The following is a 23,166-nucleotide window of genomic DNA, read 5'->3' on the forward strand; positions in this document are numbered from 1 at the left end:
TTTTGTGTGTTTCGAAAACAATGTGAAACTCACCTATGTACAATGTGAATATAGGGAAAGCTTTGAGCTTCCTACGCGATCTTAATTGGGTACCAAAATTGCAACTAGAATCAATGGATTTTCATAAGGACACAAAGTGGTTGATTGAATGCCAACAAGTGTTTAATTTGTATTTTGAAAACCATAGGATTAATAGAAGACAAGCAAATGAGATGGCTAATACTCTTCTTGCAAGGGTAGCTTCATCATCGCTAGTTCCAACATCTTCATTGATGTATCGACATGTATAACCATATTATTATGAATGAATGATACCTTTTAACGAAGGAAGGATTCAATTGAAGATCTACCTTTTAACGATACAAGAGAGACCATTTTAATTAGTCATCTAAAATCATTTCACCATCACAAAGGGAGAGATTCAAATACATTTTTTTTTTTTAAATCTTCACGTTTCTCGGTTAGCTTTAAAATTTGAAAAATCAAATATAAAAAAAGAAAAAGGAGGATGAGGATGAATGGGTGAAAAGATTAGCTCCATTTTGTTTCATAATATTTATATTATATGAACTAATCTAATTTTAATTTCAATTTAAATTAAATTTAGTAAATAATTTGCTTTAAGGGAATTTATATAGAAAAACATCCAACTAATTTTTTACGGTAAAAAACATCTAACGAAAATTGATAGTTATTATGGCACTTTTATACTTCTAGTATAAATTCCCTCAAAAATAAAATAAAATTGCTTCTAGTATAAATAACACTTATAAAAAAAATAACACTTTTCATCCAAAAAAATAACTAAAGCTAGATTCAAATAAATAGAGTATTGTTTTTCCCAATCAAAAGAGAAGAGTCCTGGATTACAAAATACAACTTAAATAAAAAAACCACTTATGCTGTCCCCCAATTTCGATCATGGGTCCAATGAAAAAATAAATTTGCGTTAGGCTAATTGAGTTGCACGCGAACATACCAAATTGTAACTCACTATTTAGGTATATGTCTTTTAACAATCGTATCCCCTTTGGAGGCCTAGATCACATGATCGGACTGCCTTATGCTTGGTTGGGTAAATCCTTCTAACTTTGTCATGACCCAATATTGTAATCATAACTGGTGCACGGACAACTAATACATTCTAGTTCGACAAGTCCAATAACCAAACTTGACAAACAATAAATAAGCAAATTCCAAACTAACTTTCAGCTCACAATATTCAATGAAATTTTGACAGAATATCCTCGGTAATCTCAACGTTTCCAAAATAAGAATCTTATTTATAAACCTGTATCATCTGCCAGAATCTCATAATGACATATCTAGATTTTGTACAACTAAATAAAACATTCCTAGACTCCCAATTAGTTGCATATACACCAGCTCAGCATATACATAAAAGCCGTCCATCAAGGAGGCCTATCAAAAGAGCACATTGTTGTCGAGTATGCTAAACTGTTGAAACCTAAAAAGAAATACACAAAACAAGAGAACTTGGTTATGTAAACTGCCATTAAAGCCAAGGCAGGGAAGTTAATTTGTCATATAAAGAAACTACTTACTTGCACTTAAGAATCTCCAAAGACCTACTCAGAAACATCAATAGGTGCCTTTGTATATGTCACTATCCCATTGGTAAAAGTATCACCTGATTAAACAATGAACACAGGTAAACAGACCGTATGAGATTGCATTTTTACAGCCGTTTTGGCTCATTTCTTCTTTTTAGGTTTATCATATGCAATTTTCAGTATTTTCGAAGCGTCAAATGAAATTTACTCTTCAATAGAAAATATAACAACCACATTTTCAAACAACTAAGACCACCAAAAGATTCAAGAACAACTCAATCTTACAAAAAAGGAGCAATGTAGAAGATCCACAAATCATGGTGAAAATCTAAACACTAACCCCCAAAGCATCCTTCCGTAGATCAGTAGAATAAGGAACCTGCATTAGAAGAGAAGAAAGGCTTCAGCCACAAAATCACTAGTCTCAAGTCTCAACAAAATAAATGAAAGCGGAGACATGAAAATGATCTTATGAGTGCACACCACTGCATATTGTTGTCAATCATGTTTCATGCCTCATTAAACTAGTGAAAGCTATGTTGAAATTGACTTCAAATTTCTCATTCTGCAAAGGCCAAAATCGTGGCGCGATTTTGAAAGCCGTGACGCGATTTCTCTTGGCAGAATGAATGTTTTTGCTGAAGGCATATCGCGGCGCGATTTAGTCTTGGCGTGGCGCGATTTGTGGATAAGGACGTAGTACCTTGGGTTGTACGTTAAAATCATGGCACAATTCTGACAGACGCGGCGCGATTTGTTTGTCACTGTGTACTATTTAAGTGTTTCTTTGTAGATTTTTTAGTGAGAGTGTTTAGAGAGAGAAACTTAGATTACAAAGGAGGTAACTTTAGGGTTGAATGTCTTTGTAGTGAGGTTCTCTCGGGTTGGGAAACATTGTAAACACCTTGGGTAGTGAGATTTCACCATTGGAAGGATCAAAAAGCTTCCTTTTGTGAGAGTGGGTGACACAAAATGGGTAGAAATTAGGTCTTGTTCTTGTGTAAGATTGTAAGCTAATTTCTTGTAACTCTTTTGTAACACTTTCATAATAGTGGATTGGAGAGCTGCTCTCTCCCCCAGATTAGGTCATATTGGACCGAACTGGATCAACAATCTTGGTGTGTTTGTTCCTCTCTTTCATTGCTTATCTTTATTGCTTTGATTATGCTTGTGGTTTTGCTCTACACTTAGATTTAGGTCTGTTTTTTGTTGTTGTTGCTTGGAGACACTTTATCCATTGATTACCACTTCCTTTTGCTCCACACATCTTTGTTTTTCATTGGTGTGATTTTGTCCGAATTCACAACAATTGGCGTCCACCGTGGGGCAAAGACGTTATTGGTATAGTTGGTATCATGTGTTCAAAGTGGGACATCGAGAAGTTCACCGGAAGTAATGATTTTGGGTTGTGGAAGGTTAAGATGCAAGCGGTTTTAACACAACAAAAGTGTGTAGAAGCATTGAAGGGTGAAGCGGCGATGCCAGCGAATTTGACACAAGCGGAGAAGCGTGAGATGATAGACAAGGCTAAGAGTGCCATTGTTTTATGTCTCGGAGATAAGGTCTTAAGAGATGTCGCGAAAGAAGCTACCGCGGCGTCGATGTGGGCTAAGTTGGAGTCATTGTACATGACGAAATCGTTGGCTCATAGGAAACTCTTGAAACAACAACTCTATTCATTCAAGATGGTGGAGTCTAAATCAATCTCGGAGCAATTGGCGAAATTTAACAAAATTCTTGATGATTTGGCCAACATAGTTAATATGGAAGATGAGGATAAGGCTTTGTTGTTACTTTGTTCATTACCAAAGTCTTTTAAGCATTTCAAGGATACCATCCTTTATGGTAAGGAGGGCACCACTACTTTGAAGGAGGTCCAAGCGGCTTTGAGAATCAAGGAATTGACCAAGTTCAAGGACTTGAAGGTTGATAAAGGTGGTGAAGGCTTGAATGTTGCAAGAGGGAGGAGCGACCATAGAGGAAAAGGCAAGGGGAAGTCGAGGTCCAAGGGCTTTGACAAATCAAAGTATAAATGCTTTCTTTGTCATAAGCAAGGTCACTTCAAGAAGGATTGCCTGGATAAAGGGGGCAATGGTAGTCATTCCGTTCAAGTTGCGGAGGCAACCAATGACGATGGTTATGAGAGTGCGGGTGCACTAGTGGTCACAAGTTGGGAACCGGAGAAGAGTTGGGTTTTGGACTCGGGATGCTCTTATCACATGTGTCCCAGGAAGGAATATTTTGATACTTTGGCTCTAAAAGAAAGAGGAGTTGTTCGACTCGGAAATAACCCATTCTTGATGAAGACACTAGGATTCTAGCAAAATCCAGTCTTGAAGCCAACACAGTGTCTTCATCAAAATCCTGAAAGTCCCCATATTTGGAACCCAAAAGTTTGAAAAAAGATGGCTTAAATATGTCTTTCGTCCCTGCAAATATAGGCCATTTGAATTTTCGTCCCTGAAGTTACTAATCCTTCCAATCTGCCCCTGCAAATATTAATCATTTTCGTCCCTGAAGTTACTAATCCTTCCACTCCGATGAAAAAGCTTCCGCAAGTTTGTTGTCCACCTCAGACACAGTTTTTATAATTCATGCCTTTTTTCTGACACCAAGGCTTCCATATCTGCAGGAACTTCTTCAACGACAATCTTTTCTCTGCAATAAGAAATAATTGAATAATTTGAAGAATAATGACGGACATAACCAATGCAAAAGTTTCAGAAACTGACTCATTTGGACCATGAAAAGAGTAGGCCTTGAATTGAACAAGATCAACAAGTCCCTTAAAATCATCTTCCAAGCCTATTGGAACTTGGATTGCAGCACTATGATGTTGAAGCTTTGATCTTGCCTTAAAAATAAAACAAAATGGTCTGCAAATGAATAGTTTGAATTGGAATAATATGGTAACACTAAGAAATAGTTATATTAATGTCCAAGGTCAATAATTATTGAATAATATAGGTTTCTAAATCTAAATGTAAGTTAGACTCTCAAGTGTAGAGAGTAGAGACAAACTCACAAAATATTATTAGTAAAGACAATTTTATATTAGAAGTAATTGGCTTTGAAAGAGTTTTTATTTTTTATTTTTTTTTATCTACAATGATGTTAGTTTAGATCTCTGTATAGACTAAACAAAATTGTTTAAATAGAAACAAAACTACAAAACCCATGTTATCCATAGCAGTTTGTAGCAGCGCGATTGCAATGTGACAAAAAATAGTGGGCGCGTTAGTTGCGATCGCCTGCTATTTTTGAGTATTTATGTAACTTGGAATTTACGTTTACTTCATGATTTTAGTCTTCAGAATAGAGGCTATCCTACTATTCACTATATACCTCGATAGCATTTTTGGTCGTGCCGCTATCTGGGATTAACAACATATGATTCTATGACCTCCAAGGCTCCAATGCATTAATCTAAATTTTACCTGATTCAAAACTTCCCATGGATTTGCTCCCTTGTGGTCAAGATTGTTGATAAATACAAGTCTTGGAAGTTTATACCTTAGCATTTGTTCATCAATAGCAATGGAGTGGCTTTGCACCCCACCAACAATACAAAGAACATGAATGGCACCGCTGTCAAAGGCATGCAAAGCACGCTTCACCTCAGTAGTGAAATCATCAACACCACGACCAGGTGTGTCAATTACGCTACTCTGCAAAGAAAGAAATAACATAAACAATATTAACCCAAGCATATAGCAGTTTACTTACTACCATTCCATGAATAATGCAAGCAAGAAAGGAATAATATTATTACCTTGTAGTGTTTCCAGCTGAAGAAAGTGATATCGGCCGCCATAGAATTTGAAGGTTGTTTCGGAAATTATCTGTCTAACTTTTTTTTGAAGAAATAATCTGCTTAACTTCCTTCTGAGACAGAAAGTACATTTTATCAATTCCGAGCATTTTCTCCGTTCTCTACATATAAAATCCCGATGCTCCTTTTGTTTCCTCTCAAATACCCTCCTAGCCTCGTTCAACTCTTCGATCTTACCTGTGTATAACATGAACCTCTCTTCCCAGGTTACCTTGGCAGGGTTGGTGAGCCCCGATATCCAGATGTTGCGCAGTCGTTCCGCTGACTCCACTGACGAGTAGTGACGGAGGTGGAAAGCTGAGGAGGAGAGGAGAAGCGGCATGGAGTAGAAACGAGCCATGGTTTTGGTTGTTGATGTAGGGTTTTTCATGATATAACTCTTGCGACTTATTAAATGCCTTTTTCATAAATAAATAAATAACAATACTAAAATGATTTTGGAACACAAATTTTAAACTCAAATACTCCCTCCGGTCCTTTTTATTAGAAACAAAAGTGAGAATTTTTTTGGTCCTCTTTATAAGAAGATTGATCAAGTTTCAAGTATGTTTGAAGTTAAATTTCATTTGTGCTCTTATTGATTATGAGAGAGAATATTAAAAGTAAGTAAGTTGATGGAATAAATAGTAATTAATTTAAGGGTATTCATATAACTTTTTTAAATGTAGAAGTGTATTAAATGAAGATGACTATTTTCAATATATTTTCTTGTTTCTTGTATAAAGGACCGGAGGGAGTACAACACTTGGATATTCTCTTTCAAAAAACACACTTGGATTGACATGATGATATTGACTTGTGATCTAGGAGTGTGCTCCTCCTCAAGGTTTCATGTTCGATTCCCTCCGACGCCAATTCAATTTGAGTGGAATAATTTGGCTTCTTAAAAAAAAAAAAAATGGATATGAGGAGCAATACTTTTTATTTTTGTCAATGTTTTAGTAATTATTATTTTTCATTATAGAGGATAATGTTTGCCTTTGATCTGATGACCTTTCATGTTCCTAGATAAACCAATCAGAATTGAAACTCTTTTCATCTTCCTAACAAGCATTAAAGCGATACACTTTATGTCAAGATTTCTCCCTCTCTCTCATCACTTACTCGGGAAACAGAACATCACTCCATCCACTCCCACAAATTCTCTCTTCACCTCTCGGCTCTCTCTCTCTCTCTCTCTCTCTCTCTCTCTCACAGTGAATCCCTTCTTCACCTCCACGAAATCAGCCACACCCTTTGCAGCAATCGTCCCTCATCCTCTCACTTCTCCGTTTTTCTGTGTGTATGATTCACTTTCAAGCGAAATTGAACACCTCTTTGACGGTGTCACCTCTAGATTGTACATTTATCACTACTTTCTCCTATGGTAATTGTTATTGGTTTGATTTCTTCTTCCTTTCACCATTTCTAATTTTAGTGTTTTTAGGGCCTGTTTGGTTGTGTTTTGTTTTTTAGTTTTCAAAATCAATTTTTAAAACCATTTTTCTAAAACTGTTTTAAAGAAGAAAAATATAAAAAAAAAAACGTGTTTGGTAATTCTTTTTTAAAAACTGTTTTTGAAATAAGAATTTGAGAAGACTTGTTTGATAAATTTGATTTTTGAATTTATTTTTCTTACAGCTGTTAGAATGTATTTAAAATAAATCTAAAAATTGGAAAATTTGTTTGATACATATATTTAAAAATAAAAGTTTTTTTTTTCTAAAAAAAATGAATGTAATAATTACAAATGAGTTCCTGAGAAAAGTTTAATACATTGATTTCTTTTTTACAATCAATAAATTTAGAAAGTTTTTTTTAGAATATGACACATGATTAAGCTACTAAAGTCTGGATTCCACTCGTATCAGTGGCAAGCCTTTGTTATTTAGGTGGATTTTTTTTTTTGAAAGAAAAGTGTCGTTATGTAGGTGGTTAGATGGTTATGCCTTACTTTACATGTTATCTGTATGACCGTTTGATTATGGTCAGATAATTCAAACGACTTTGTATACTGTTCCATTGCTTCGCGTATTATCCACATTTGACTAGACAAATTAATAATTATAAATCAAGTTTAAAAATAAAATAAAATTAAGATTTCCAATAATAAAATAATTCAGTGAAATATCAATAGGTTTAAAAATCTAAAAAAAAACTGAAGTTGGAAAAATATAAATACAAAAAGTTGAGAATGTTGTTCTCAATGCCAATCACGTGAACTTATCCTTGAATATAACATTTCCGTTCCCTTAATAATTACGTGCAATTAATAATTGGAAAATATAATTAGAAAATATTTGTACAACTTCAATATAATTACAACAATTGCCATTAATGAAAAGTGTAGTTTTCTCCGTGTTTTCTGTTTTGAAAACTAAAATTAAAAAGCAAATCATGTTTTAGTTCTTTTCATTTTATAGTTTTTAAAAACCGATAATGAAAATTAATTTTCAAAATTGCTTTTTGAAACTTGATGCTTCAAACAAATTTTTTATTTTGCAGTTTTTGAAAACTAAAAAAGAGTTTTTGAAAACTAATTCAAACAGGCCCTTAGTATTTTGTTCTTTCTGGTTGTTGTGTTGTGTTGTGCCGTTGAAGTTTACGTGTGAAGGTGTAGGTAGAATCAGAGAAAAAGGCTTCTAAACCTTAACAGTATGCAAACCAACAACTATTTTTAGTTTAAGTTTTTATTTGATTTTGTCAAAATTTTGAATTTTTTGAAGAAACAATTATGGGGTTGTAAGGATTCGTTAATGTTTGTGAAGATAAAGATTCAAATGATTGAAGTTGCACTACAAGATTCTATAAAAGGTTTGCTATAAATACGGGCTAAGTGTTAAGTTGAACCAAGCTTTAATAGTATGTCATGGCTTCATTTGGTAGTAGAAATGCACAATTAGAGGTAAAGTTATTCTCTTTTGTCTCTCTCACTCATACAATAAAAAGGAAAACTATGACCATGTGTAATAGATAAATTTCAAGTCTAGAATGTCGGGATCTATCCATTACCGAGAACAGTTAATGGCAGGTCAATCCCTGAAGTCAACTTGCAGAGGTAAAATTTGTGCCTTTTAAAAAATGTTAGGGTATGACAATGTAAAAATTCCATAATGTCCAAATGCATATAGTTTAAATTTTAATTGTGGAATGAGACATGCTTTCTTTCAAATAGAATTTAAAGATTGCGAGGCCTTTTCTTTTCTATCGATGTAGTTTAATTTTAATCACATGGTTGTCCAAAGATTATAAATTTATAATACTTATTGTATTACAAATTGAATAATAGTTTGAATTTTGATTGAGTAAAAATTAAAGTTTATTTTCCCTTGCCCAATCAAAATTTGGGGTTGAAATTTGTTGGTCTTGAATGAAGGACACATTTTGATTGAGTAAAATTTGAGTTTATTTTCTTTGGTTTGTGTGAATTCTTCATGAGCTTATCAACTTTAATTCATATGCATTTCTTTAGACGTTTTTTTATATTTTATTTCTGACTTTAATTTTTGCATAACTTAACTGCTCTATAAAGAACTACTATCTATCTTCACTGTCTCATTAAGAGTTGCATCAAAATACCTTTATGGTGTTGAATATTGTTCAGTCCATCAAAATACCTTTAATTTTTCTCATTCATTTATGGTGTTGCACCAAAAGAGCTGATGTATGGTGTCGACAATTTAGTCGCGTCATAAGGAGACTTGTCATATGGATAGGTGATTCGACTGAGTCACAGAGAGTGATTATATTTGAGGTATGTAAATTACGTAGATGTTCTGCTCCTAAAGAAAATAAAGTTCTTCAAAATTCAATGTCACATTGAGAACTCTATACATTCAATGTCACATAGATTTTTCGATTGTGCTTTATTTTGTTGATTTATTTGAAGGTATAGTTGCAAGGCTTATTGCCATTTGATTTCTAATTACACGTGTTAGTTTATATATGCTAAGGTTATCATTATGTATAGAGTACATGCATACACGAATCTATATAGATGAGTTTCTACACATTGTGAATTAACAACTCACATTTTGCATATTTTCTAATAATAATACATAGAGCATCTGCAATATTTAGCAATTATAATTTACTCCACACATTGGAAAATCATAATTCAGTTTTTGATTATGATTACATAGAGCATCTGCAACATTTCTGATTGTAATTCAATTTATAACTAAATCATAATTGAAACAAAAAAAGCATAAATGTTGCAGAAATGTGAGGGATTTATGTTGCAGTTCCTAATTGTGGAAACTAAATGAGTGATGGCTTTTCTGTAGAAGCTAAATGTTGCGAGCGGAGGCTTTTCTGTAGGAACTGAAATGTTGCAGATGCTCTATGTAATTCAATTTATAACTAAATCATAATTGTACATCTTACTTAATTAAAGAAAATCCGAGCTGCATATCATACCTCATTGGAACACATGTTTTACTCCACACAGGTGAAGAAGCGCCCTGCATATCTCTTCCCTAAGTCACCTTAGTCTCTTTTACACTTGAACACAACAGTTTCATTCACCCAAGTTTCTAAATCCTCATATTCTCCACTTTTGGCCACCGTCATCTGAAGAGTGATGACATAGGTATGTAATATGTTTGTTCTTTCTCAATTTCTTATTCAATTCGTTCTTTCTAAATTTGATATCGATTTTGATTGACAATTTCGTTGGCAATTTGACTAACGATTCCATCATTAGTTATACTATTTGAATTTTATTTTGATTTTGGATTTTTATTCATTTCTACTTTAGGTTTTAGATTGCATCATGTGCCATGTTACAATGGATGGGAGGATCAAGGCTTAAAGCTACGACAGTGAGTTTTTTTTTTTATCTCTATTAGTCTCTTTTATTTTCATTCTCTTGAAGTTGATTCTCTTAATTTTTTGTGTGCACTTTTCTGTTCATGTCAATCACTAATTTATTTTTTCAATTTTTTACAGCTTTTATAATCTCCTTTTGTTCTTATTTCCTTCCTTTTTTTTTTCCCTCTGTTTGACAACCAAAGAGGAAAAGATTAATGTGTGCCATGCTCAGTTGATTTTCTTCATTTTCTTAGTAAATCATTTTCCCACATATCTTCTTCAGCTCCACGCCTCTCATTTGCTTCTGTCATCTTCTTGATTTGTTCTCCTCTATCTTAGATGCATGATCTTAAAATGGTCATTTATCTCCTCTATTATATTTTTCATGATGCTTATGGGTTTTGTATGATGTTTATTTATCATTCATTTTTGCAGCCTTTTCAATGTATTATGCAAACCAATTTGTAGTCTGAACCTTTGAAATTAAAGGCTTCCTGTAGAGGTTAAAAATTTCAGTTTATTTTTTTTGCCTCCAGTTTGAGATTCCCACTATTTTCTTTGTTCACTTTCAATCTGTAAAAATCCTTTATTTTACTTTTGCTAAACTCCATTTTAATTGGTAGTTAAAAAAATATGATCGCAAAAAACAACTAATCCAATCCTCTATCCATTTTGTTGTTCAAATTGAAAATTGTAGAACATGATGAAAGTGACATTGCTGCTATAGAACTCAAGGTGGAGCTAATCTCAAGTGCAACTTAATGTGTTTTTTCTATTGTGACATTGTATATACAGATGTAAATGACACTGGTGTAGTAATATAGTATTAGAATTATATATACATATGTAAATGGCAGTGGTGTAGTAAATATAGTATTAGAATTTTGGAAAAGTTAAGAAAGATACACATTCTACAATACCACAACAATGAATGATTGTTTAGACTGCATAAGAATTTTGTGTGTGCAGCTCTTTGGGTTCATAAACTGTTGTTATAGCACCAAAGCTTCTACCACCAAACAACCAAAAGATGAGTTCTGTAAGTGAAATTAGTTTATTGATAAGAAATATTAAATTGATTTTATTTCTAACTTCAATTTGATCATAATTAATAAGAATAGTTTTTGCTGTACAAGTGAATATGTTTTAATTTTATCATATGACTTCTATTTATTACAATGTGTTAATGATGTAACGACTTATTCGTTTAACTTCTGCTCGGTAGAACCCGTGTTAATGATGAGTCTAGTTAGGATAATGTTTGTAAGTTGTAACACATTAAAATGTGTCACTAACCAATTTTACAACGGCATTAACCTATTAAAAAAAATACATTGTTAGCGAATTTTGGAATATAAATTTTATCGGCTTTTTCGACCACTTCGATAAGGTGAGGCGTAGATTACACTCTCTTGTTTAGGGGGGTATTTATCCTTTCAAGATATCAACCAATTAAAATGTAATATACAAAATGTAACATTAAATATCAAATAAATGAGTCAATTTATTTTAGGCAAAATTATATTAAATGTCTTTTATCTTATTTATTTGTAACACATTAGTCCTTTATCTTTTTCTTTTCTTTCTTCCCATTTTAATTCTTTATCTATTAAAATGTGCACAAGTTAATCCTTTTCTTCACTTTTCTATTAAAAAAACATGAAAATATTAATTTTATTAATAACTTTATTTTATAAAATATTTTTTAATGAATAAATTCATAAACCCTATAAACATTTCATCCTCATATTCATCATCTTCGTTTTCTTCCTTAAATCAAAAAAATTGTCCATATCCAAATAAACCTTCAAATTTCCTTAAATATTTTCACTTCCATCTTCTTCTAAACACAAAATTCAAATTCCCCAAATTTCATAAACCCGAATTTTACCAAACCCATAAATTTGGATTTAAAGAAAAAATCTCACAATTTGGATAGTGAACCTCTCATGTTTGAGTGCTCAAGCATAGTTTTAGTAAAGATCATCACAACTTAGATCTTGTAATTTTCTCATCGAATACAATCATCACTTTCCCTATAATTTTCCTATCTCTAGTGGTAGTGAAGGCGAGGTTGTCCTGCAACAATAAGAAATTGTTTATACCATTGTATAGCACTAGTTCAAAATCCAAAAAGGTTAAGAATCTAAAAAGCTAAACAGCTAGCTCATATGCACAATCCTCGTCAAGTTCAAATCAAACACCATTATAATCAAATTTCATAGAAAACAAGAAACCCGATACTTTGAATGCTTTGTTTCTTTCTTTAAATCCAAAATTCAGATTTATAGGTTTGGCAAACTTAGGGTTTATAAAATTTGAGTATTTTAAATTTTGTGTTTAAAAGAAGATGGAAGTGAAAATATTTAAAGAATTTGAAGGTTTATTTGGATGAACAATTTTTTTGATTTAAGGAAGAAGATGAAGATGATGAATATGAGGATGAAATGTCTATAGGGTTTATGAATTTATTTATTAAAAAATATTTTATAAAACAAAGTTATTAATAAAATTAACATTTTCATGTTTTTTTAATAGAAAAATGAAGAAAAGGATTAACTTGTGCACATTTTAATAGATAAAGGATCTAAATGGGACAAAAAAGAAAAAGAACTGATGTGTTACAAATAAATAAGATAAAAGACATTTAATATAATTTTGCCTAAAATAAATTGATTCATTTATTTGACATTTAATGTTACATTTTAATTGGTTGATATCTTGAAGGGATAAATACCCTCTAAACAAGAGAGGATAATGTAGAAAAAAACCCTTCGATAATCATGCACAAAAAATGCAAGATGTTAACAAATTATACTTCACAGTATCAGAAATGACAGAAGTATTAACATATATTTTTGTGGTTAATGGAGTAGTGAAATTGACAATGACAACTAAATTTTGTGTTGCAAAAATCCTCCTATATAATTAAAAAACTATCGATTTTTTTAAAAAGAAAAAAATTTTGACAGAAGAAAATCATTAATTGTTCACTATATAAATAGTGTGTCCACTACAAGGGTCTCCTATTGCTGTCATTGCGGTAAGTTCCAATAGTATAATTAACAAGGAATTTTATGGTAAACTCATAAATTATGGTGTACCGGTATTTTTACTTCCTAAATCTATAAATTAACTATCAATTTTATGAAATAAATAGTTATTTATCGGCATTTATATTTTAGAAAATATATTCTCATAAGAAAAACACATCATTCATTGTTTATAAGAATCATAGTAAATTTTTAACATATTATCGTATACAATAATCAAAGTTCTCTATTATGAAAGATAAAAGTTCAATTTTATTTCGTTGACGTTTTTGGTGAATAACAGTTAATCATTATAATTATAAATGATAAAAAATAAAATAAAAAATTTAAAAAACAACTCATTTAACTATAAATTTTAGAGTTTGGTGTACCGTTACACTCAAATATGTTGGTGTACGGTAGAATTTGCATAATTAATAATATATAGGCAATGATATCCGATTATAAAAATAAAAATGATTTTATTACAACAAAAAGAAAATATTTAAAAACAATTTTATTCGTTTACACTTCGAAAGGTAAGGATGTTTTACAATGTCAATAAATTATAATTATTTGATCATTAAAAATGTTTGATTTTAATTATAGTCTTTTAAAGTTAATCATTTGATTAATTGTTGACAATGTTTTACAATGTAAATGAACGATTGTATCATAGTAGCAAATAACTAGTAGATAGTTCAAATAGTTCTATTCAATGCACGTTCTATATGTCTTCGATGATTTACACCATAACGAAACAATTTGTTCAGCTAAAACAAGATGCAAAATGAAACAAGAGAATGTTTAGCTAGTAGAACCAGAAATGAAGAGTACTAAAACTGAACTTCTTGGAATTGTTTGACATATTTATCTGATGTCAAAAGAGAAATCATATTTACCTGCTAATAAACCCGTATCATCAGCCAGAATCACAAAATGGCATATCTAGATATTTGTACAAGTCAAAATAAAACATTCTTAGACTCCCAAATAGATGCACATACACCAACTCAACATATACATTAACAAAATAGTCGTTCATCAAGGAGGTCTATCAAAAGAGTGACACTGCTGAAACTTCGAGTCTGCTAAAATTTTGAAACCTAAAAAGCACTACACAAAACAAGACAATTAGGTGATATAAACTGCCCTTAAAGCCTATAAAAGTTAATTTGTCATATATAGAGAAACTACTTACTTGCACTCCAGAATCTCGAGACCAACTAAGAAACATCAATAGAAGCCTTTGTATATCTTACTAACCCATCAGTAAAAGTATCACCTGATTAAATAATGAACATGAAAAAACATATTGTCACATTAACATTTGTTTTACCTAGCATATTTTGTTGGAGAGGAATGCCCATAAATTGGTATGAGACTGGATCGTGTTTTTTAATGGGATACAGAACTAGAGTGTTGGTTTTTTCACACACAAAAACTGGAGTCCCAATAAAAGATGTTACAAGGCAATGTGAAGGTTCATTATTAAAGTGACTTGCAGAAAGACTTCACAATTGTTTCATCTAACCATTTGTTTCACCTAGCATATTTTGTTGGAGAGGATTACCCATAAATTCGTATGAGACTGGATTGTGTTGTTTAATGGGATAGACCTAGAGTATTGCTTTTTTCACACACAAAAACTGGAGTCCGAATAAAGGATGTTCCAAGGCAATTAGAACATTCATTGCTGAAGTTACTCGCAGAAAGACTTCAGTGTTCAGCATTTTTCAACTGTTTTGGCTCCTTTCTTCTTTCTAGGTTTTTCAGATGCATTTTTCGGTGTTTTCAAGCCCTTAAATGATATTTACTCTCCATTAAAAAAATATAATAACCACATTTTCAAAAATCTTAAACCACCAACAACAGATTCATGAAAAACTCAATCTTACAAAAAAAGAAGAGCAATGTAGAATTCAGGAAATGTAGCATATCCTTTGAGAGAAGAGAAAAGTAGAACCTGGTGCATTAAAGACATCATGTACAGCGATTATTTCTCCAGCATGAGCCTCTTGAAATGCCTGTCGATTTTAAAGAAAAATCACGATTAGAATTTAAAAAGAGATATTGCAGAACAATTATACAAAAGTTTTCCGACAACATTCAATATAATAAGAACATCCACAAATCATGGTGATAATCTAAAAACTCACACCCACCTCACCAGTACGCTCACAAACCAAATAAGGAACCTGCATATGCAGAGAAGAAAGGCTTCAGCCACAAAATAACTAGACTCAAAATGCAATAAATGAAGGAAGAGACATGAAAAGGATCTAATGGGTGCACTTCACTCCATATTGTTTTCAGACATGTTTCATGCCTCGTTAAACTAGTAAAAGCTAAAATTAGAATTTAAATAGATATGACAGAACAATTATACAAATGTTCTCCAAAGACATTAAATTTAATGGGAAGATCCACAAATCATGGTGAAAATCTAAAAACTAACCCCCAAATCATCCTTTTGCGGCTCAATCAAATAAGGAACCTGCATTTGAGGAGTAGGCTTCAGCCACAAATCACTAGTTTTTAAACAAAATAAATTTGGAGAGAAAAAGAGCTTGAGTCACAAAATCTAAGAACTAACCTTCCTCTCATCCTCTTGCGCCTCAATCGAATGAGGAACCTATATTTGGAGAGAAAAAAGCTTTAGTCACAAAATTACCAGTCTCAAAATGGAATAAGTGAAAACAGAGACATGAAAATGATCTTATGATTGCACACCAAAATTACTTGCCTCAAATCACTAGTTTTCAATCATTTTTCATGCCTCGTTAAACTAGTATAAGCTAAAATTAGAATTTAAAAAGAGAGATCGCAGAAAAATAATACAAAAGTTCTTCAAAGACATTTGATTTAATGGGAGGATCCACAAAACTTGATGAAAATCTAAAAACTAACCCCGATCTTATACTTTCGCACCGCCTCAGAAAAATGAGGAACCTGCATTTGCAGAGAAGTAAAGCTTCAGCAACAAAATCACAAGTCTCAAATTGCAACAAATGAAAGAAGAGACATGAAAATGATCTTATGAGTGCACACCACTGCATATTGTTTTCAGTCATTTTCATGCCTCATTAAACTGGTAAAAGCAAAAACTAGTACCAGTCTTTGTTGTAGCGAAATTTTTAGAAAAAAAGTACAAAATGAGGGGACAAGACCTGGATATGCAAGAGGATGATATTAGAAGTATGGTTAAATAGAAACTTCTCTGTAGGATAAGTTTCTTGAACAAATACTCCCTCCTTCCCAAAATATAAGCAAAAATTGGTCAACAAAAGTTAATGTATTTGGTTCAAAATTTGTATCAGATGCATCAACTTATGTTGACCAATCTTTGCTTACATTTTGGGACGGAGGGAGTAGTCAATATTGCTAGTAGGAAGTATCAAGTAAGAATTTGAATCCATTCACTGTGTTAGAGACATGAATCCATGGACTGACTAGTAAGAAATGGATAGTCTGAGGGTAAATTAATATTAAAAGATCCCATCATTTGGCATATCCTTGTGATTCGTTCTTCCTAAGACAGACCTTAGTTACACCAACTATAATTGTGGGTTATCATAAATGTCATCTTGAATTGAGTCATATATGTGAACTAATCAAGTAACAGAAAACCAAGAGTGTAGCAAAAAAGAAAAGCAGATCCACAACACAAAACACCATGTGCACAAGACCAATGCAATCAAAGTAGAACAGTGAAGAGCCTTAAACTTACCTTGAATGTCTTGCCAGTGTTAATGTTTGTAATAAACTCCCCCTTCCGCATCATGCCGCCATAGATTCTTCACACAATAGAAAAGGCAATACCTTAGTTACACCATAAGACAAATTTAACATAAACCTCTAATATCTCTTGGTAGAAGGCGAATTAAATCAATCCAACTGTTGGATTGAAAATTCTCGTTAAGTAGATCAAACCTATGAAAATTCAAAGATCTTTAAACTGATATGATATGACATTCCATCACATCTTCTTGCTTTTAATGTATAATACACTATTCCACCCAGGAATGGCTAGGCTTTCCCGGCCAAACTCCGGATTACTAGGGCCCCTTTCCCCTGGGAACCGGAGGTCTATTTAAATCATACGTAAATATCTATTATTAAAACATATATACCAACAAATGTTTAAATTGTTTGAATTTTTGTATACATGATCATCAAAATTACATAAGACGATTCAATAGTTGGATTGATTTAATTTGCCTTCCACAAAGAGTTATTGGAAGTGTTATTATGTTAACTAGTTAAGTGATATTAATTTTCTAGATTTCATGTTAAAAAATAAGTCAAATTTACTAAATTGTCCTTTTTGATTTAAATGAAGAGTATATTAGAAATAACAGCATTAAATAGTGTAAAAGTTGTGAAATTTTACTTACAATATTGACCCAAATTTGAAGCAAATTTTTTTTGCTTATTATAATGACCAGAGGTAGAGTGTGTATAAGACAAAACAAAAAAAATTTGAAATAAGATTTAACAACATGGTTACGGTACCTTATATATGTTATTAGGTCATACTTCCTCTTCAATGTGAAAGCCAATGCCAGAAGTGTTTGCTGTTAAAAATAGCCAAATAATATTTTTTATTAGTAGGTTAAAAAATAGCACAAAAACACCATGTTTATCAAGATTTGGTGGAACAGTGTGGTCTTTGCTATTATGTGGTGCATAATAGCAAAGATTGGGGGATTTGTTTATCAAGACTAATTTATAGAGCTACTGGCAGAATTTACAGAATCTACAATAGTATTATTAGCTAAGACAAGAACAGCAGATGATGCTCCCTGCAGCTGAAGAGGTGGAAAATACAGTCCATCAGCCCCAAATGTGCCCGTGAGAAGGAATTCATTGAAAGCCAAGGACTTGACAGTGGTTAGAATGAAATTAAAAAAAGACACTATTATCACGAGCAAATTGATTGACACTGAGCAAATATTTGGTGACATTAGGAACATGCAAAAGATTGTGAAGTGTAAAACTGAACTTAGAGTTATCAGGAGAAGTAAAAGTGGAGGAACCAATGGATTCGACAGAAAGGGGACTGCTGTTGTGTGTTTAAAGCATTTGAGGTGACATGGTGAGAAGCCTCAGAATCTGGGTACCAGCTAACTGAAGATGAGTGAGTGCTAGCAAGTAGTGCTTGAGGCCTGGGGAAGGAAGGAAGGTGAGTGAGCTTGTGATGGTTGCATAGGCGTAAAGTTAGGAAGCTGCATAGGCTGAGATGGTCTGAAATATGCAGGATTCTGCCAAGTGTTATAGGGCCATGGCAAATAAGGCATTTGTGACCAAGGATGAGGGTAAGCAAACTTTTGTGGAGCAGAATCACGGCTTAGAAGTTAGAGGGAATTGAAGGATAGATCAAGAAATGACGCAATTTATGTACTTCAATCACAGGTTCAACCTGTTACATCCATAGCAGATAGTAACTTTAGTTTAATTTTGTGTTTTATGAAAGATAAAGATCAAAGAGAAATAATAAATAAGATGGGAGAGAGTGTAATATGAGAGAGAGAGAGAGAGAGAGAGAGCCATGGTGACTTTCTCGCCCTAAAGTCACCAAAGTGGAATCCTAGCAGATAGTTCTCAGAGTCAAGTTTCTTAGAGATTGCATAGAAAGAGTTCTTTGTTCGCCGAATCAGACGATACAAGACTAAGAAGCGGTGATGGCGCCGCTGTAACTGTCACGGAGAAGCTGTAGTTGTATCCGGAGCAGCCGTAACTGTCGCCAGAGCAGCTGTAACTGTCGCCAGAACTACAATCACCGGTGAGGCAATCGCAGTGGTCGGATGATCGACGCAAACTTCTGATACCATTATACCATATGTAGATTCCAGAGTATTTAAATCTAGAGAGAATCTGGAGAGAATCGTGGAATTTCTAAACTGAATTTCTTTGATTATGAATTGTGGTTACAATTTACAATATGGAATCATCTATTTATAACTGCATCCTAGGACTGGCTACTGCCAGTTACACCTTGTCCTATGACTGGCTACTGCCAGTTACACCTTGGCAGTGGTGAGTCAGTCAGTTATGCCAGTAACTGATTCAGTTGAGTCAGTTGGAGGTGGTGTGCTGAGCTGTGGCTAGACCACAGTTAGATAGCCTAGGTTCTTTCTTCTTTTATAAATCTCTCAAGCAATTCAAATAATTTCATTCAATTGTTTCTTTGAATTTGGTACCTTTTCCTCATTCTTAGATTGTATGGGAGCAGAATTAATAGCTTCAGTTGGACACGGCAAATAATTAAGTACACCATCCAAAATTAGTTGTAACCCCTGCACCAGAAACAGCAAAAATAAAAAATATAAGCTTGTATGTATTATTCAAGACAAAATCAATGTTGTCAAATAGTGGCCATGGCAGATTGCAGTGAAGAATTTTTTGCAACAGCTATGGCCAATTTGTGAAGGATGACGGCACAATGGTGTTTTAAGGCAGAAATAGCGGCTAAAAGTGGAGGATTTTAGACCTTCTTATATGGTCCACCGTCTGTAATCGTTAACTCCATTCGAAATAGCAGAAGTGCTTACAAAGAAATATCAATCCAATGCTATAATACCAACATAGTCTTTTGAAATATAAAATGTTCAAGTTTGTATCTTATTGATAATTAACTAAATACAGAATCTTCAAGTTTGGATCATATTAGTGTTCGGGCATGCCTATGTGTGTGCATGCATGTCAGAGAATATTATGGGGGTTCAAAACCTGATAGCGAGTATGATATCCTAGAGGGATTGATGTCTAACAAAATCATTATTAAGAGAATTAATATCAAGAAGTTTAATATAGTATAAAGAATATTATGTCTTATATTAGGAGTCCAAAGATCCCTTCATGTCTAAACAAATGTTTAGACTGTTGTTCTTAATAGGGCCAAGACTAATGACATGCTCCAGAATTGCAAACCTCTTGGTGCTTTGTCTCCTAATATACTTGTAAGCCTTCTGTAACAAAGCCTTATAACAGAAGAAAGCTTCCAGCTTTTCAAGAGAATGGTAGATCATAAATCATACATAACTATTGTAAGGGAATGGAAAAGCTTAAAAAGTACTGGTAACTAGCATTTAAAACAGCAAGATTCCAAGTAGATTTTTGTTTTTTTGGTCAGGTAGCCTAGCGACGGAGCTCACACATTTTAAATGTAGAGAAGTGGGGGGGTGTTCGGGGTTCGAACCCCGGCCCCTGCATATAAAATGCATTTGTCCCTACCAACTGAGCTAAGCTCACGGGGACGATTCTAAGTAAATTTTTACTAGACAGATATTGCTCATTTATTATTTATTAAAAAGAATTATTCTAAGTAGATTTATATGACAATGGTTACTCTTTTATTATTTATAAAACAAAAGATTTGACCAGCTCCAAAATTTTTGCATAGTATGAAGGACATCATCATACTAAGAACGCAACAAGTGAATTCAATTTCCAAAGCGCAGTCTCTGGAAGACCCAAACTAAATTAGATCAATATCATATTAATGAGTCAAGATAAAAAATAAGAGTCTACTGGGGTGGGTGGGTGGGTGGGGGGTACAGGTTACCTTATATTTGAAAGCACTACCCATGAAAAATGGTATAAATTTCCGTGCTATCGTGGCTCTACGAATTGCTTCCTACAAACACAATAATAACAAAAAGAAAATTATTTACAAAATAAGATTTGGAAATGGGGGAGAAGTAACAGCTGGTTTTCGTATATCATGCTATATCTGAAAATGCATCTGCTGCTATGTTGATAAACTATTAGTCAAAACAAAAACATGAGAAAAACTTTGCTAAATGTAAAACCAAATAATTAGTATGAAAAAGTGCGATGAATAAACAAGACACTGTTACCCACACACCTGAAGATCAGCTGCTGATATGGGCTTGCCACTGCAAAAAGCCTCAGCAAGTTTATCATCCACGTCTGACACAGTTTTTATGAGTTCATGCCTTTTTTCTAACACCAAAGCTTCCATATCTGCAGGAACTTCTTCAATGACAACCATTATTCTGCAATAAGAAACAATTGAGTAATTTGAAGAATAAACACCGGCATAAAATGAAAAAGTTTCAGAAACAGACCCATTTGGACCATGAAAATAGTAGGACTTTAATTGCACGAGATCAACAAGTCCCTTAAAATTATATTCCAAGCCTATTGGAACTTGAACTGCAGCAATATGATGTTGAAGCTTTAATCTTGCCTGAAAAATGTAACAAAACGATCTATAGTTTAAAAACAAGTAAACAACAATTTAAATTTGAGTATTACAGTAACAATGAGAAATAATTATAAAATCACCAATGTCAATAATAATTAGATATTATAGGTTTCTAATTTCTAAATCTAAATTTGAATTCAATTTTTTGCTACAATGATGTTACTGAATTTCTCATTATAAACTAAAAAAAAATTGTTCAAGTAGCAATAAAACTACAAAAATCCATGTTAACGATAGCAGTATGAAGCAACATGCGATGCACAACACAAAATAGAAATAGAAACGGCTCAACTCTGCTCCACTATCCTAGATTGACAACATAGTACAAAACCTAGAATCTATCCAATCCATTAATCTAAGTAAGTTTACCTGATTCACAACTTCCCACGGATTTGCTCCCTTCTGGTCAAGATTGTTGATGAATACAAGTCTTGGAAGTTGATATGTTACCATTTGCTTATTGACAACAATGGAGTGGCTCTGCACCCCATCAACACTATCAAGAACAAATACAGCACCGTCAAAGGCACGCAGCGCATTCTGAACCTCAGGAGTGAAATCAACATGATCAGGTGTGTCAATTACAGTCATCTGCAAGGACAGACAAATATTAAATTTATATTCCATTTCATGAATAATGCAAACCAAGAACATTATTGAGTTTTGTATAAACAGCTTATAGTGTTTTTGCAGCTTATCATGATAAGTGCTTATGCAGAAGCTATTTTTATAGCAAATGATGCAGTACCTTATAGTTATCCCTCCAGTCAAAGAAAGTGAGATCTGCGGGGATAGAATCGGACTTGGGATTGAACACCCAGTTGAGAACTGTGCGGCTAATAACTCCTTTTCCCAAACCTAGCTTCAGCCATGACTCTTGTTTAATATAAGACTCAGTGTTGTTGTCTTTCTTCTCAATTTCACACCTAGCATCCTCCATCTTATCGATCTCACCAGTGTATAACAGTCTTCTCTCGGTTAAAAGAAGCTTGGAAGGGTCAAGGAGTCCTGAGATCCAGACATTGCGTAGCCGCTCAGGTGAGAGGCGGTGGAAAGTGGCAGTGGACGAACTCTTATAGGTATGACGAATCATGCACGGCATTAACTTCTCAGTCGGGTCGATGGACCCTGAAGTAACCCAGATGTTGCGCGGCAGCTCCGTTGAGAGGTGACGGAGGTGGAAAGACGGAGTGGAGTAGTAGAGGAGGCGCTGCATTGAAGACCTAGAGAAATGTGCCATGATCATGATCATGATCATGGTGGTAGCATGAGGGTTTTTGAGGCTAGCTAGCTAAAACCCTTGGGGGTTTAAATCGTATCATCATCTTCCGTACTGTACTACACTTTGATGATTCATTTTCCCGCTTCTTCTTCATTCTTTCTGTCGTTTTCTTCAAACGCTGCCGTATACAACACGCTTTGCAAAAGTTACTTCTTTATTTTTATTTTTTGTTGAGAGGTTTTATATATATTTCTCAATATAATAATTTATTTTCCTCTTTTATTTCTTACTTTATTAATTTAAATAACTGATTTCACATAGATTTATAAATTTTATTTTATTTTGTCGTCTCTGTTTTTTTTTAATATTATCAAATATTTAAATATTATGAGTTTTTTTTACTATGCGAACACAAAGTGGGTTCGTTCAACTGACTGTTTATATTAAGCAGAATATTTGACCACTTATTTAATATGTTCAAA

At 33.2% G+C, this 23,166-nt stretch overlaps 1 protein-coding gene across 1 annotated transcript; it reads right to left on the minus strand.

The window, feature by feature from the left end:
* Positions 1 to 14,067: 14,067 nt before the first annotated feature.
* Positions 14,068 to 22,777, minus strand: LOC11408019 (elongation factor G-2, mitochondrial). The gene is made up of 15 exons (XM_024776325.2): positions 22,211 to 22,777; positions 21,832 to 22,053; positions 21,323 to 21,444; positions 21,100 to 21,250; positions 20,797 to 20,868; positions 19,433 to 19,528; positions 17,745 to 17,806; positions 16,960 to 17,026; positions 16,140 to 16,181; positions 15,826 to 15,864; positions 15,688 to 15,726; positions 15,395 to 15,427; positions 15,196 to 15,256; positions 14,431 to 14,514; positions 14,068 to 14,345 (listed from the first exon to the last, which is right to left on the minus strand). Exons 1-14 carry the CDS (start codon positions 22,718 to 22,720, stop codon positions 14,456 to 14,458), a joined length of 1,575 nt encoding a protein of 524 aa, XP_024632093.1. The 5' UTR covers positions 22,721 to 22,777; the 3' UTR covers positions 14,068 to 14,345; positions 14,431 to 14,455.
* Between the last annotated feature and the right edge of the window lie 389 nt (positions 22,778 to 23,166).

The sequence above is a fragment of the Medicago truncatula genome, chromosome 2 (genome assembly GCF_003473485.1).
Source record: "Medicago truncatula cultivar Jemalong A17 chromosome 2, MtrunA17r5.0-ANR, whole genome shotgun sequence".
Lineage (NCBI taxonomy): Eukaryota > Viridiplantae > Streptophyta > Magnoliopsida > Fabales > Fabaceae > Medicago > Medicago truncatula.